The sequence below is a fragment of the Ammospiza caudacuta genome, chromosome 23, assembly GCF_027887145.1.
Source record: "Ammospiza caudacuta isolate bAmmCau1 chromosome 23, bAmmCau1.pri, whole genome shotgun sequence".
In the NCBI taxonomy this organism is placed as follows: Eukaryota; Metazoa; Chordata; class Aves; order Passeriformes; family Passerellidae; genus Ammospiza; species Ammospiza caudacuta.
Genome location: NC_080615.1, coordinates 3,678,747 through 3,696,313, shown reverse-complemented (window position 1 = coordinate 3,696,313; position 17,567 = coordinate 3,678,747). Strand labels below are relative to the sequence as shown.

Below are 17,567 nucleotides of genomic sequence, written 5' to 3'. Positions count from 1 at the left end.
GCCATACATAAGGGTTGATTAGGGACAAGAATAAATCCAGAAGTGTCACTTTCATGAGGAAATGACAAGCCAGAGCTGCATGAGAATCTGCTGCAAGTGTGTGGCTGCTGGTGGAGTTAATGAATGTGGCCTTGGAATCTGTAATTATTACAGTCAGGCAGATGAGTGCTTATTTCTGCCAGATGGGAGAGCTCCACTCTGAGTTGCAGGACAAGCCTGGGGGTTTCAAACAGATTCACTCTGCAGAAACACTCTGGGAGCTGCATCAGCCCAGATAGGTAAGTTCTGTTCTTGTTCTGTTCCATCACTGGGAAGTTTCTGGAGGTTTGTGGATCACTCTGACCAGCAGCTTTGGCTTGGTTTGGATTCTCACATCCCCATCCTGAGCTGTGTGCTGGGCTCTGCTCTGCAGGTTGCAATTCTGCTCCTATCAGCCCACACAGGCTCTCTGTAATTTCTCCTCTCACACTGTCAGAGCACAACTGCTGAATTTTTACAGCCAACTGCTTCATTCCCATGCAAATGACTGGTCAGGAAAACAAACAAAAATCCCTGAGACACCTTGTGCTTCACCTTCAATGTAGAAACAGCAACTCCTGAAAAATAGTGATGCTTTAACTAATGCTTTTCAGCTTTTTCTTTGCTGTGACCTCACAGTACAGGAACAGCTCTGTGATATGTTTGTGTTGGTTTTAATATTCTAAAATAAAAGTAGCAGACACATATCTCTTTTCATCACAGTAGATGTTTTGGGTTTTTTTTTAATTTTTACTCAGGCAGTCTGGTGACATGAGGAAGACTTTGGCCATCTCACTTTGGAAGCTATAAACCTTTTCTTGGAGTTTTATAGTTTTGAGTGAGGACAGCTGGGATATTTGGAATTAAGCAAATATTTCTGATTTGCTCTTGGTCCATATTGCTTTAACAGCAGCCACTGTGCTTAATATCCATGGTGTAAAAATAAAAAAAATCTGCAAAATCACAGAGGAACAGGAAGTGCACACAGAGGAACAGGAAGTGCACCTTACACAAGGTGTTGGTTGTCCATCTTTTGGCAAGGGAAGTTAAAATCAAGTGCCAGGAGGGTGTAGAAGTGGATTGCAAGGATGGTGCAGTGTCTGACCATACCTCACCCCTTGCTGCTGGTAAGAATTAAAACAGAATGTCAAAGTAGGAGGATTGTTTGCTGTCTCTTTTATAGGAGTATGCAAGAAGTTAATTAGATCAACTTTTTTCAAGAAGCTAGCAGTGATTAAGGCATTGTTGCCAAAAGCAGAGGCTGGTTCTGAGTGATAAATTGCAGGGGTGAGAAGTGCCTGGGAGCCTTGGCACCTCCAGCAGGAGGGGTGTCAGCTCCTGGACCCAACACTCAGCTAAAGTTCCACTCATACAAACCAGCCTAAGATAATCTGTGCTCTTCTGCTTGGGGAGAGTCTGTTGGTGCTGTTCCCTTAAAATGTGTATGTAAATGTTTTCTAATTTTATCCTTTCAGAAGTGTGCTGTTTGCAGCTGACATCCCATCTCCACTTTACAATAAAACCATTTTGTAGAGCAAATTGATGGGTTTGGCACCCCACTACTTGTCTCAATGCCTTCACCAGCCCTGAGAATTAAAATGCACCTACTAGATTTGCATCATGCAAATGCATTTTTCCATGATCTGAGTCAGTTTTTTCCTATCCCCATGAAAGATTAATGTTTTTGATAGCAGTGACGGTGTGAGTCAGAGCTGGAGCTGTGAGCTGGGGCTCTGCCATGACTGCACACATCTGCTTTCTCCTTGTGCCATGGTACAGTCTAAGCTTTTGTTTTCTGTTATTGCAGGGTTTAATTTGGGGGAAACTGCAGAGATCTGTTAGGAGTACGAAAAACATGTATTTTATGGACACCCTGCCTTTTTCCTGAGTAATTATTTTGGAAGAGGAGCCGTTGGATTCTTTTCAGCTGTTTGCAGATAAACACTGTTCCTGGTCTGTTGGATGACTTAGAATAAAGAAATATTCTGTGCTTTTTGCCCTGAAGAGGTTTACCTTGGTTGCTACCAAAAATGGTGGTGGGCCCTGTCACAGCTCAGCATTTCCAGATGTGCAAATCTTCTCAGCAATTCTTTGTGAAGAGCTGCAACCTTGCTGTGTTGACTTTGTAAACCTCAGCTCTTGGAGCACTCAGGAGAAACTTACCTAAATGTTTACAAATCCATTTAAAATTGGGGAATGAGAGTAGCTTATGGAAGAGATAAACATTCAGAGCCTCTGATAATTGTGTAGGTGATTTACATTGACCTGGATCAGTTTGAACCATGGCTGCTTCCTCACAATGTTTTAGTCTCCTTCCATGGAGCTGGTTCTGGAGTGCTGCCTGCCACTCTTCAGCAGCAGCTTCTGCTGGGCTGTACCTAAAATGTAGGAAGATCTAAATTCTAGAATTTGGAAAGTCTCATTGCAAGTTTTCCAGAGGAAGAGGTGACTGCTTATGAACCAATTTACCACCCTTGGAAATTAAAAAAAAAAAAAAAAGAAAAATTAAGTGTCAAACAAAGGAAGAGGCTGGGGGTGAGTACAGAGCACCCAACAAATGCTCTCTGTGAGCAGCACTAATGGTCATGAAGTCAGTGGCCTCAACAGCTCTGGCACATGAACTTGGCAATAGTGGTTTGCCAAATCCCCAATCTTTACAGAATGTGTGGTCTTGTGAAGTGCAGTGGTTTTGGAGTACATTGGGAAAGCACAACACACTCTTGAGATGCCTTCTGCTGTGAAGGGGAGTATTAGCTGCTCACAATAAATAAGGGTTGTAGTATTTCAGCTTTTAGGTGAAATTGCTCTTCCATTCCAGCTCCCAAGTGGAGCTCTCTGAGTTCCTTACCTGTCATCAGCCACTCTTGGTGGGCAGACAGATCCTCCCAGGGAGGTGAGTGTTCAGTGTGCAGCTGGAGCCCTGGCCAAGAACAAAACACCCCGAAACTCCTTAAAACAGAAAGTGCCTGAGCATTGTCCAAAACTGGGAGGAGAGGGACACAGGGGCAGTGTCCTGGGATATTTCAGTGACATAGGGACAGTCAGAGTCTGAGAGAGCAAGGACTGAGCCAGGCCCAGCACTGAGTGCTCCCTGAGTTGTTTGCAGGCTGTGCCATCACCTCACCCAGCACAGGCTGGAGCTTGGCATCTCTCAGGTTGAGCACAAGGGGTTTATGCAGCAGCTCCTGAACACTGGCTCCTTTGTGCACTCACAGTTAGCAGTCTGCTGTCCTGGAGGAAATTGAACTTCTCAAGCCCAGAATACTTCCCAGAATGGGTCATTTCCCTGGTCCACTCATCCACTGCAGCCAAAGGTTACAGGTTTGCATTCCAGGGATTCCAGAGCTCCAGAGTGAAGGCTCCACACTGATGTCATTTTGAGCACAGAAATCTCTGTTTGCCTCTTTTACATGAATTCTCTCAGGTTTGGCAGTGCTGGCTTGAGGTCAAACTAGGTTCACTAACCTGAGTTAAAATATAATTTAAAATAAAGTTTAAAAAGTGCTGTTGATTGATTTGAAACTAGGATGGTGTGGGAGCTCTGGCCTGCAGTTTTGTGAAGTGAACCAGGACAAGATTTATAATGGAGATAGCACCTTTTATTAGGCCAGCTGCTGTTGGGGAAACAGATGTGGGTTTGGATGGAGATAGAAACAGAAATAGCAGACTTGTAGTTCATTCTAATTGAAGCAGTTGTTCTGACTCAATTATGAACTTAATTATACTTAATTATACTAACCAGTTAATTTGAGGGAGTGAGGGGTGCTGGTACCTGTGTACTGCAGTGAGATGACAGAGATAAAATGCTCCAGGTCTCATGTTTATCCCTGTGGAAGATTTGTCTGTGTCTGGACTGCTGCTGATGGAATGCTGCTCTAACCACTGCCCAAGGAGTGATCAGTATTAAAAATAAATAATGTAAAAAAACAACCAAAGATCTGATTTACACCATGGGCTCACATCACAGTTTGATGAATGTATCTGAGGGCTTGGTGAGCACCAGGGTGGGAATTTCTGATTTGTTTTGAGGAGCTAATTGCTATAAAGTGATATAAAGTGTGTTGGTTTCAGTGTTCAGAAAAAGCTGCTGTTTTCATGCTGTGAATTGCCACGGATCAGGATAGGGAGGTTAAAGGTAGGGTGGTGGTTTTGTGGTGCTAAAAATTACTTTTGCTTTGAAATGATGTGACTAAGTGAGAAACTGAATGCAGACAGCTCCCTGAGTTTGCTTCACTGACTTCTAAAATATTTTTGTCAATACCATGTTTCAAACCCAATGACATTAGGCAGCAGGTGAATAAGGAGCTAAATTTTGTGCACATGGAAGTAAATAGGTCACATAAACAATATTTTTGAATTCCAATATAGTTTCTTTTTCATTCAGAGTTTCATTACATTATAACATTACACTAACAGTGTACAGTTTCATCTTTGCTGTTTCTAAGCTCGGAAATTTGACACCTGCTGAATCCCAGAGCAGTGGATGTGCTGTGGTAGCTGTTGCTAAAACTTGCATTTCAGTAGCCTTGAAAAGTGAGAATGAGCTGAGTTACTCCAAACTACTTAAAGGTCAGGTCTTCATTTGTGCCCCTAGGTGTTAAAAAAAAAAACCCAACTAATTTTCAAATGAATTGTACAAATCCTTTGGTACAGTAGCACTTCCCTTCAGACTGCTTTTGGCTAACAGTGGATAAAATTGTCCTTGCTCTGGGAGCCCTGAAGTGCTCACATTTGAATTCTCACCTTGTTCGGGGATGAATGCTGTGATGGTGATTCCTCACATGTTTCCAGGGCAGAAATGCATGCTGGAAAAACCATTCTCTCCAACTGTAAATGTCTGTGTCAAAGTTAAATATGGACTGAAGTGTCCCACTGTGAATATTTTTAAAACCTGTGAAAGTGCCTTGAATTTCTCTGTGTTTCTGTGGAGGCTGGAAATGTGTTGTGGGCCAGGGTGTGAGTGTGTGCCTGGGGAATGGGAGGAGGAGCCCCACTCTCTGTGATACCATCCCTGCTCCCTGCCTGGAGAATGGTTTGTGGCTCCAAAATTAACAGCTTTTCCAGCTCCAGCCCACTGAGCACTTAGCTGAGGTGTGCACCTTGCTGTCCCCACCCCAGCACTCCCAAGGGCGTGGGTATATTTAGTTCTTGGATGTGGCACCCAAGAGCTGCTGTCAGGGACTCACACTGGCAAATCAGACCTGCCAAAGTGCTATTTTCAAATGGTGATAATACACAGATGATGGACTTGGGCTGAAGCTGTGATGTTGCAGCCCTTTACCCTCTCAGGTCACTGGGAATTGAGTGCAGCTATAAAAGTGCCTTGTGCCACTGAAAGACTGGAAAACCTGGATAAAAAACATTGGGTGACCTGGCTGTGCTTTAGCACGCTCATCTTTTCATGTGGAAAATGCTTTCATACTGTTTAAATTACCTTCTAAAAATATTTGATGTTTTTACTACATCATTAACTGTAAGGAACTGATATTTTTTCCCCCTCCTCAGCCTGGCCCTTTGGATTTTTCTGAAAATAGCATTTGTGCATGCTCCTTGTTCACACTGAGGCCTGGGTGGGAGCCACTTGTTTGAGTGGAGGTGTCAGAGCAGTGAGGGTGAAAGTCATTTTCCAGAAATGATTTAACAGAGCAATATCCCACAGTCGCGGCAGGAACACTGCTCCTGTAATAAATTTAAATCAATTTATTGCACATCACTGACTTCCGCTATTTTATTTTCAATTCTGTAACCAGATCAAGGTCAAGGAAGCAAAAAGATGAAAGGAGAAGGTGAAAGGAAGCCAGGAGAGGGGAGAAGGCAGCAGGACAGGAATGGTTTAGAGCAGGGCAGCAGAACTGAGCTCTCACTTTGGGGCTGGAGGGCTGAGCATTCCCTGTTTAGAAGCACAGAGAGGAAAATGGCTTTGTCTTTTGGGCCTGTAGGAGCTGGGAGGGTTGCTCTGAGATCTTTCTCCTTGTTTATAACAATATATTGGTACTATTTCTAAATACCAAATTATTCCATGGCTAGTCCTTGTGAATGTGTTGTTCTTGTACTTCTGAACAGAAGTACATGTGAACTTGTGATGTGCCAAGGAACAGCTGCAGCAAGCAGCATTTCAGAAGGAAGGGGATCCAAAGGCCATTTCTAAATATGCTGTTACAAGATTTTGCTGTAGTGTGTTGGTCTGAGATCAATGAAATATGTTTTTCATTTGATTCATGCTGGAGAACAAAGAGTCTGGATATTCAGATGCCTCTTGAGGTCGATCTGTTTTCTTTCAGTGAAGGGAATGTTTTGCTTGTGCTTAACTTGTTCCTCTGCACCAGTGTGAAATTTCATTTTAAACCCAAATGGCCCTTAGAGTTTCCACCAGACTTTATATATATTATCAGGTGTTAGTTAATCTGTTCTCTTGAACAGTTAGGGTTCCTCTGTCTGCAAGAGTTTGAGTATCAAAAGTGAAAACCCAGGAACAAGAAGCAGCCAAATGCCAATGTCTGTAGAACCAGGTGGGCTGTGACAGCTGCTGTTTCCATGTGTCACATTTGGGGTAAGTTGTTCCACACTTGCAGTTGCTCTGTGCAGCTCCACGTGAGCCATTTGCAAGCATGGAATGTTTTTTTTGTGTGGAAGGGAAAGAAGGATGATGTGCAGAAGCTGGCTGACTCCAGGAATGAATCAAGCACAATAATGCTGTTGATGTTTAACCAGTGAGATAATTCTGTCTCATGTTAATTGTATCAGCCATGTGCAGCACAGAAAAGCTTCCATGGAGGCTTGGAAGGGGCTTAAGCAGGTGAAAAACTGTGGTTTATGTTCCCTTCACAGTGAAATGTTCCTGAAATTCTTGGGGAAATCCAGGGGTCAAACATTCTCATCCAGACATTGCACTAAACACATGCATTTGCTCCCACATGGAGAGATCTGGTCCCAAGAAGGCAGGTTTGTGTTTTTCAAGAGAAAGAAGTTGCCCTCCTTGTTTTATTTATCACATACATAAAATCAGTTTATGTCTATTTGATGTAAACTTAAACTTTCCTTTGAGGTTTATATTGCATTGTGTTTATGAAGGAATTTTCAATAACCTCTGAGCCTAGTTTAAAGCTATTAAAAGCAGCTTTAGGTAATCAATACCTGCACTACAGCAGGAAATCAGAGCTATTGGCAACTGTTGTTTTATGTTTATTTGTTTGAACTCTGGCCTCTGAAAATTCATGCTGTAGTTTCTCTCAAGCTTTTCTGGTATTAAATACCTTCACTGGGAGATTTGCTTACTCCTGCACCCTTGTTGTTAACTCAGCCTGACTTTTCTGTTTAAAAGAAACCTTCAATAGTCTGTCAGTTTAACAACTATGAACAGTGGTTTTCTGGGCCCAGAAAATAAAAATACAGGTTTCTACACAGTTTTTAAAATGCTTTGGTTTTGGTATTACACAAACATTTTTTTGAACTGTGTTGGGAATTTGGGTTTGAGTGGGCATAACAGGGGTGTGGAGAGAGAGGGAGAGGGAGAGATACCCCTATAGGCATAGGGAGATATAGATACATAGATGTATGGAAGATGGTAGGGATAGATTGCAAATAATTTAATCTGTGATTATGAAAATTACAAGTAATTGCATTTCTGTGGCGTTAGTCCCTTGCACAGTCTGGATCCTAGAGGATTCAGATGAATTTTCTTCGTACAAAGTCTTACAATCATGAATGCACTTGGCTTTTGCTTTCAGAGATGGAAATGACAGTTTTCCTCTTTATTTCAGGATACCTTTGATCTGTCATATGTGGGAAGAACGCTAAGAGAGCCATCTAAAAATGGGTGTTAAAACATTCACTCATAACTCCCCTGCTCACAGTCAGGAGATGCTGGGGAAGCTCAACATGCTCCGCAACGACGGCCACTTCTGCGACATCACCATCCGCGTGCAGGACAAGATCTTCAGGGCACACAAGGTGGTTCTGGCAGCCTGCAGCGACTTCTTCCGCTCCAAACTCGTTGGCCAAGCGGAGGACGAGGGCAAGAGCGTGTTGGACCTGCACCACGTGACGGTGACGGGCTTCATCCCCCTGCTGGAGTACGCGTACACGGCCACGCTGTCCATCAACACCGAGAACATCATCGACGTGCTGGCCGCCGCCAGCTACATGCAGATGTTCAGCGTGGCCAGCACCTGCTCGGAGTTCATGAAATCCAGCATTTTGTGGAACACACCCAACAGCCAGCAGGAGAAGGTGCTGGATGCAGGACAGGAGAGCGGTGCTAACTGCAATTTCACCTCCCGGGACGGCAGCCTGTCGCCGGTGTCCTCCGAGTGCAGCGTGGTGGAAAGAACCATCCCCGTGTGCCGGGAGTCGCGGAGGAAGCGCAAAAGCTACATCGTCATGTCTCCTGAGAGCCCCCTCAAGTGCAACACACAAACCAGCTCCCCCCAAGTGCTCAATCCTTCCACTTCCTACCCAGAGTCCAGAAATCAGCCCGTGGACTCGTCCCTAGCCTTTCCCTGGACTTTTCCTTTTGGAATTGATCGAAGGCTTCAGTCAGAAAAGGTGAAGCAGGCGGAGAACTCTAGGACTTTGGAAATGCCTGGGCCCTCCGAGTCCAGCAGGAGGATGGCAGATTATGTGACTTGTGAGAGCACCAAGGGCAGCTCTCCCCTGGTGATCGAGGAGGACGTGCGAGTCAAGGTGGAAAGGCTCAGTGACGAGGAGGTTCACGAGGAGGTGTCACAGCCTGTGAGCGCATCCCAGAGCTCCCTGAGCGACCAGCAGACGGTCCCAGGGAGTGAGCAAGTGCAGGAGGATCTCCTGATCAGCCCTCAGTCTTCATCTATAGGTATGGCCATTTCTGCAGTTACACATCCCAACTGGCACCTGAGCACTGGGGATTTCATTGGAGAAAATCCGCCTTGTGGGTTTTCATGCTTTACTTTTGTGAAACTCCCCTTTTTCCCCCTGATTTTTTAAATATTGCACGTAAACTTGGAGTTCTTAAAATAACTCTGCAGGAGGCAGCCCTCAGTCTTCACCTATAGGTATGGCCATTTGTGCAGTTCCATATCCCGCCTGGCACACGAGCACTGGAGATTTCATTGGAGGAAATCTACCTCATGGGTGTTCATGCTTTACTTTGGTGAAACTCCCCTTTTTCCCCCTGATTTTTGAAATATTACACCTAATCTTGGAGTTTTTAAATAACTTTGCAGGAGGCAGCCCTCAGTCTTCACCTATAGGCATGACCATTTCTGCAGTTACATATCCCACCTATGTAGGATTTCTGCAGTTACATACCCCACTTGGCATCTGAGCACTGGGGATTTCATTGGAGGAAATCTGCCTTGTGGGTTTTCATGCTTTACTCTTGTGAAAGTCCCTTTTTTCCCCTCCTGATTTTTGAAATATTGCACATAAACTTGGAGTTCTTTAAATAACTTTGCAGCAGGCAGCCCTCAGTCTTCACCTATAGATATAGCCATTTCTGCAGTTACATATCCTACCTGAGCATGGGGATTTCATTGGAGGAAATCTGCCTTGTGGATTTTCATGCTTTGGTGAAACTCCCTTTTTTCCCCTTGATTTTTGAAATGTTACACATAAACTTGAAGTTCTTTGCAGCAGGCAGCCCTCAGTCTTCACCTATAGGCATGACCATTTCTGCAGTTACATATCCCACCTATGTAGGATTTCTGCAGTTACATATCCCACCTGGATATTTCATTGGAGGAAATCTGCCCTTGTGGGTGTTCATGCTACTCCCTTTTTTCCTCCTGATTTCTGAAATATTACACATAAACTTAGAGTTCTTTAAATAATTTTGCAGAAGGCAGCCCTTAGTCTTCATCTACAGGTATGGCCATTTCTGCAGTTACATATCCCACCTATGCAGGATTTCTGCAGTTCCATATCCCACCTGGCATCTGAGCACTGGGGATTTCATTGGAGGAAATCTACCTTGTGGGTGTTCATGCTACTCCCTTTTTTCCTCCTGATTTCTGAAATATTACACATAAACTTGGAGTTCTTTAAATAATTTTGCAGAAGGCTGCCCTTAGTCTTCATCTACAGGTATGGCCATTTCTGCAGTTCCATATCCCACCTGGCATCTGAGCACTGGGGATTTCATTGGAGGAAATCTACCTTGTGGGTGTTCATACTACTCCCTTTTTTCCCCCTAATTTTTGAATTATTACACATAAACTTGGAGTTTTTAAATAACTTTGCAGCAGGCAGCCCTCAGTCTTCACCTATAGATATAGCCATTTCTGCAGTTACATATCCTACCTGAGCATGGGGATTTCATTGGAGGAAATCTGCCTTGTGGATTTTCATGCTTTGGTGAAACTCCCTTTTTTCCCCTTGATTTTTGAAACATTACACATAAACTTGGAGTTCTTTAACTGACTTTGCAGAAGGCAGCTGAGAATGGTGAGCCTGTGGTAGCCCTTTTTATTCAGCAGAGGTTGATAACTCCTTTTTACCTCTAGTTGCCTGACTGGGGAAACTTAATTCTGCTTTCCTTAGTGCCAAAAGGCACAATCTCAGCTGAGCTGCAGCATCAGATTTGCAAAGCTTCTGCCTGCAGCCACAAAGGGTTAGAATAGTGCTTTGCATCAGACATCAAATCTCATATAATCGTGACAGAGAGCCTTTGTAAGAGGATTTGCAAAATAAGTGGTGAAACACTGTCATCTTAATGCCCCAGACAAAAATAAAACCACACAGTCATAATATTGAGAATCTTTCCATTTCTGTGGGATTTGATTCTCAAGTTGCTTCTTCAAATGCTGCTTGGTTGCTGAGAGAAATCTTTTTTTCCATGAAAGACAATTTGAAACCAGTTTTGGGATCTTATAGCAGGCTGTTCTTTATTAAGAGCTAATACTTAAAGGTTACTGGTACAATCCCTTTTTTCCTCTGCACAGAATGCATTGAATGGCTTTTAGTAAATCAGAAGCTAGAGCTTTTGCAATATTTCTAATTTAATTATCAAAATTTTGCCCAAGTCAGCTCTTTCACTCTCAAGTGGCTTGAGCTGTGCTCAGCAGAGTTTGTTTACTGAAAGATTTTTAATAACTCCTGTTCTGTTTGAAGGCTGGAAGAATGGCAAATGCACTGCTCTGCTTCATTCAAATAATGTGTATGTGAAAGGCTGCCCCCATTAAGGAATTAAATAAACTACAGCACAGTAAAGATTTGTAGCCTTGTAATCTGCATTATTTGTTTGCTTTGGTCAGTGCAACACTGTGACATCCCTGGAGAAAGTGAGATCAGGCTGACCCTGCAGAACTGCAACACACACTCAATGCCAAACTATTCATAAAAAGAAATGAAAATATTTCCCATCTATGCCATCCTGTGCCGTTGGATTGTTCTCCACTTGTTGATATTTTAGATTGTAATGCTTTTTCCAAATGAAAATGTTTTCTTTGTTGGAGACAAGGATGTTTGCCTTTGCTGAGGAACAGACTTAATGTCTTCTAGTTTAACTCTCATCCTTTAAATGTAGTTTGCCAAAATATTGCACAAATTAAAAACTAAAAGAAACTATTTGTTTGCTGGGGAGTGACCAGAAATAGAGGTCCTTGTTCAAAAGCAGGTTTTGTTTGATTCAGTTTTAACTCATTGCAGTCAGAACTGAAAGACTTTGCCAGGGCCTTGTGATAAGAGATGCAAATTATTTCATCAAAGTAATTATATCATCACAGACAAATAGAACAAGAAACAGTAATGATTAGGGAATGTTAAAAATAGCATATCAAGTGTATATATCATAAATATATAAATGAAAATCACACCAAGGCAGCTTAAAGAACAAACTGGGTGTAAACTCCAGGCCCCAGATGAGCAGTTTTGTGTGCATGGGGTAGAAAATCTCAGGCTTTAGTGATTATAATTTTTAAACTTAATAAATATCTGTCATTGCTGTTAGTACAGCATGTCCTGCCTTAAAACAGCTGCAGAGAGAAGAAAAATGTGCCAGGGCAAAATCTTTAAAGTACAAATCTGCTCTTTGTCTTTTAATGTGTTTGAATTAATATTTAGTGGTTTTGGCATAATAACCATTCTCAGAAGGGTTTTTATTCATGTTTTGCTATAAAGGGAAACAGTTTTCTTGCTTTTTAGCCCAGTTGTGATACAGCACACTTTGTAGCTAGAAAGCAGTTTTTACCTCCCAAAAATGCATTACTTTATGCAGTAATGTAAGAATAGTAAATGGAGGCAGCAAGATATGTTAAAGTACAGCTTTTTCTCCCCTGAATGTATTTTCCACATATAATTGCATATATTTATCTCAGTGTTTTATAGTGCATTTACAAAAGCATTCTTGCCTCTCTCTGATATTGCAAAAAGCTCTTATTCACTCTTTGGGAAATTTAAGAATTGTTCATTTGCAATTTATTATATTTGGAAGGAGACATGGAGCAGGGACTTGGTAAATAAATCATTATGGTTACAAAACAGCTGTGTCTGAGAAGACACTCTCATAACTCATTAGCACTTTTGGCATTTGAGAGGTGGAGGCATGAAATTCAACCTAAGAGCAGTTGGGCTTATTTTTAGTGGACTGTCACTTAAGTATTTCATGAGAAAGAAGGATAAATCAAACTGGGATTAACTTTTGTACTTTATAGATGGCTTAGCTGATGAATTTCCCAAGTATAGTTTGTCACTTCTTAACAAAATCAAATAATTTTATTTTACTAATTGGGAAGCTGCCAGGGATGCAATTTTCCTCTTGTCACTGGCCCCATAACATGGCATCACATTAAGACAAGAATCTCTCACTTCAGGAAAGATCTCTCATTCTTTTTGACAGAATTGCACATTTTCTGGTTCACCTTCCCCATCTTTGTTCCTTCTCTTTGGTTTTCCATTTTCTCTGACACTTGCCAGCGTACACCTAATTCTATTGATTTTCCTGGTGAGCTTTAGTATCCCCAAATTCAGGTTGCTCCTCTCTTAGAAAGCAGAATTATTTCACCCCAGCAGCCAGAGCAGAATTTGGCACTGTCCTGCACTTTGCTTGTCCTTGAGATGGAGATGTAGGGGGAGAAATCTCCTTCCTTCCTCATGTCCCATGGATTTAGTGGGGACATCCAGGGGCTGCTTGACCAAACTCTGGAGCTGATAAGAGATGAGCAGCAGCACCATCAGTGAATGAAGGTGTGGATTTGCTCTAGTGCTGCATTTCTCTGACATTTGCCAGTGTACACCTAATTCTATTGATTTTCCTGGCGAGCTTTAGGGTCCCCAAATTCAGGTTGCTCCTCTTTTAGAAAGCAGAATTATTTCACCCCAGCAGCATGAGCAGCTTTTGGCACTGTCCTGCATTTGCTTGTCCTCAGGGTGGAGATGAAGGGAGAGAAATCTCCTTCCCTTCCTCATGTCCCATGGATTTAGTGGGGACATCCAGGGGCTGCTTGACCAAACTCAGGAGCTGATGAGAGATGAGCAGCAGCGCCATCAGTGAATGAAGTTGTGGATTTGCACTTTTAGTGCTGCATTTCTCTGACATTTGCCAGTGTACACCTAATTCTACTTGATTTTTCTGGTGCCCTTTAGGGTCCCCAAATTCAGGTTTTTCCTGTAGCCCTCTCTTAGAATTATTTCACCCCAGCAGCCAGAGGAGCTCGTAGCACTGTCCTGCACTCTGCTTGTCCTCAAGGTTTAGGGAGAGAAATCTCCTTCCCCATCTCGTGTCCCATGAATTTAGTGGGGACATCCAGGGGCTGCTTGACCAAACTCTGGAGCTGATGACAGATGAGCCATCACTGAATGAAGGTGTGGGTTTGTTTTAGTGCTCTGTTTCCTTGGATTCTGTTCCCCAAGCCCCTTGAGCCACATTTGCCCCAGAGCTCTGGAGTGGTTTTGTTTGTACATTTCTCTAACAAACAGCTGTTTTGTCTTTTTTGTGTTGCATTTCTGATTTCCCAGAGGGCTCTTCCTGTCTCAGCTGCTTATCAATAAATGAAGACATTATCAGTTAATATATTTATGGATGATTTGGACCACAAAAGCCATTTAGTGTGGCAGGTTTGAACTCTTTATTGCTCAGGAAGTCTTGAAAAATTGACAAAATCGTCCCTTTAGGTGAATGTAACATTTCTGCTTTTCAGTGCTGGTACTGGATATGTTTTGAAAACTGGCTGTATTTAACATTTCCATTTTCTAGGTGTACCAAATATGTGCCCTTATTGAATTGTCAATTTACTGGGTAATCTGTGCAGAGAGCAGCTGATTTGGAACAAGTTGCTTCTGGGTGTTGTAAATGACTTTCCCAAGGCACTTTTATTATCTTATCACCCAGCTATCAGTGTCTATCAGAGATTTGAGAAAGCAACCTTGATGTGTATTTACCTGCCCCCCAACCCTTTCTGAGCAGTTATTTCCATTAAATTGCCCTTTTTTCTTTGCCTAGGCTCCATAGATGAGGGGGTTACAGAGGGACTGCCCACACTCCAGAGCACCTCTGGCACCAACGCTCACGCAGACGACGATGATCGGTATGTACCAACCTGGTGTGCAAAGTGTTCTGCACCAAGTGGGTGCTGTAATGAACCTCCCCAGCCTTAATCCCACAATGTTTAGTTGTTCCTACATTGAGTTCTGCGTGTTGATCAAAGTACAATCAGTGCCTGGAGGGGCAGATGCTTTAGGAGAATGTAGGTGATGAAAGTCACAATCTGCTTACTCGGTGCTTTTTGGTTCCTGTTTATTTCCAGGCAGCACTGGTGAAGAAAGATAGTCCTGTTCTTGCTGTTTCTTCACCATTGCTCTGTGTTAATAAATTTTAATTAAACCTCTACGTGAAACAACTGAAAACAAGGCCTGACTTCAACAGACCTCACTACTGCAAGCCACAGGAGAGGCAGAGCAGCCTTAAATCTCTTCCCCCAAACTTTCTGCCTGTAGTTCTTACCAAGATGCTGTGTGGCACTTGCTGTAAATATTTAGCAGGCTTTTGCTGTGCTGAGCTGAGTGATTTATTAAGGGAATCCCTTATAAGGGAAGGTTGGCAGAGAAACCCAAACTGAACTGGGTCTGTTTGGTCAAAGAGACATCATGGTTCTGTTAGAGCCAAGTGAGGTACCCAGCATGGCACACAGGGCTGCTCTCAGCTCCTCTGACTTCCAGTGCTGAGCTCTCCCCTCTCTCAGCACATTTTTCCAAACTGGGGTTTGTAAGACAAGTAAATCTGAGGAAGAAGTGTGAACCTTTGGAAGCTGTTGCAGAAATTGTGTCAAGAGAAGCTCCCTATAGGGATAATAACCAAAAGCTGCATTTTCATAGCTCATAAAATATTTCCTGTCATTTCCATCTCAAATCTGTCCCACTTCTCTTAAAAAGGGAAAATAACTGCTTAGATAAGACTTTTTGGATGACATGGAAGATTTTATCTATCTGCTAACAAACCTGAGTATAAAAATAACACCCAGCACTTAAGGGTTGAATTAATAGTAGGAGCACATGTTGCACTTGAACTAATCCAGGCTTTGAAACCTGTAATTCTGATGTCAAGTGGCACACATATTTTCAGCAGTGGATTATTTCAGAAATTTCCTATAAAACTGCAGAGCTTCAGCACAAATTGCATAGAAAACTCAAAAGATAAAAAATTCTTTAAACACACTGAAAATTCCCACTAAAATATCTCCTACATGCAGAGAAGGAAAGAATATTTACCTTAGTTTATGCTCCAGTTTGAGAATAATTAGTCTCAGAGTGACAGAAGTATCAGGAAAATTAAGTAGAATTTGCTTTGTTTCAATAGCTACAAGTGAACTGAGAGTCAAGGGGATTTCAGACTCCAGAACTAAAATTTTCTACCAAGTGATTTATCTTATAAATTCAAATGAAAGTGTCAAGAATGTTCTGATTGCAAGAACCAGCTAAAAGTTTAAAATGGTGCTTCCAAGACCTGAGCAGTTTCCTTTCAGGGGTTTGTATTTGTCTTGTCAGTGCTTTCAAATACACTGGGACAGCCCTTCAAGCATGACTTAAATTCCCATTTCAAGCATGGGATGGACACGGCAGCCAATAAATATGGATTGTTGTCCACTGTGCAGCAATTTGGGTACACAGTTTTGGGTGCATAAAAATTCTGAATAAAGTAAAACATGTTTCTCTAGCTGAATCAGAAAAAAGCCAATCAATACATTGTACAGATAGAGAAAATTTCCTTCCCAAACTGAATGTTTCCTGCACCTTTAACTCCAGGTTGTACATTTCTTTACCACTGGAAATTCTCAAAATGTCAAAATCAGTTGTGTGTGCCCAGTGCAAACTAATATTGAAAAATGTATGTTGTAATAAGCATTTATTATATTAATAAATGTAATATATTACATTTCTATTTCTAAAACAAAGCAAAAGCCCAGTCCCTCTAAAAGCCTCTCAATATTTCATCCATGTCACTGTGGAAGAATCATAAACATTTCAAAAACTAAGATGTCTTATCTCTTGAGTTTCTGTCTTAAATAATTAACATCATTAATTTGGCCTCCTGCATAATCAGTGTTTCATAAACAGTAGGTCACATGTAATTGTTGTCAGCTTAATAGGCACACAGGAGTCTGTTAAGGATTAAAATTATTGTTCAGTGAAGTCTCATCTATTCCTTCTCTGGTATTTCACATTTGGATTGTTACACACTTTTCTAATCTTGGTGTCTGTATCAGTTTGTGGCTGCACTTCAAAAGGAATTGCTCATTTATTAAAGTTATAAAAAGTCTCTCTGATCCAATAGAATGAGAACCTCCACTTCTCTAAAATAACAGTTATTTGCAAATAATGAACATTACCAAAATGCCAGTGAACCTGGAATTCATGTTTGTCAGAGTTCAGTTCTGCATAGTTAAATATGTAAATAATCTCAGGGTGAAAAGAAGAAAAAGTGCAAGTAGGATATTTCAGTGACAACATTTGAAACCTCTCTCTCTCTATGTGCAGAAGTTCTTGGAGATGTCAGGCAAATCTCAGCTGTTAAATGCCATATTGATCACAAATTGCAAAAAAATTAAGTAAATGTGGGGGAAAAAGAAGCAGGGGAGAGAAAATCTAATAATGTTTCAAATAGAATATTTTCATGGTGCTAAGTTATGTCACTTTTCTAATCTTGCCTGCTTTAACAGTTGGTCTCTATATCAGTTTGTGGCTGCACTTCAAAAGGAATTGTTCATTTATTAAAGTTATAAAAAGTATCTCTGATCCAATAGAACGAGAATCTCCACTGCTCTAAAATAACAGTTATTTGCAAATAATGGGCATTACCAAAATGCCAGTGAACCTGGAATTCATGTTTGTCAGAGTTTAGCTCTGCGTAGTTAAATATGTAAATAATCTCAGGAGAAAAAGTGCAAGTAGGATATTTCAGTGACAACATTTGAAACCTCTCTCTCTATGTGCAGAAGTTCTTGGAGATGTCAGGCAAATCTCAGCTGTTAAATGCCATATTGATCACAAATTGCAAGTCGTGAAAAATTAAGTAAATGTGAAGGGAAAAAGAAGCAGGGGAGAGAAAATCTAATAATGTTTCAAATCGAATCTCTTCATGG

The 17,567-nt window shown here is 41.8% G+C and overlaps 1 protein-coding gene across 1 annotated transcript in view; it reads left to right on the top strand.

The window, feature by feature from the left end:
* The window catches only part of ZBTB44 (zinc finger and BTB domain containing 44), a 40,278-nt gene that overhangs the window by 9,456 nt on the left and 13,255 nt on the right, over window positions 1-17,567 (top strand). Inside the window, exons 2-3 of the mRNA XM_058819096.1 lie at window positions 7,779-8,848; window positions 14,432-14,516. Coding sequence (XP_058675079.1) covers window positions 7,831-8,848; window positions 14,432-14,516 — 1,103 coding nt within the window. The 5' untranslated portion in view covers window positions 7,779-7,830. The remainder of the gene's footprint in view (window positions 1-7,778; window positions 8,849-14,431; window positions 14,517-17,567) is intronic.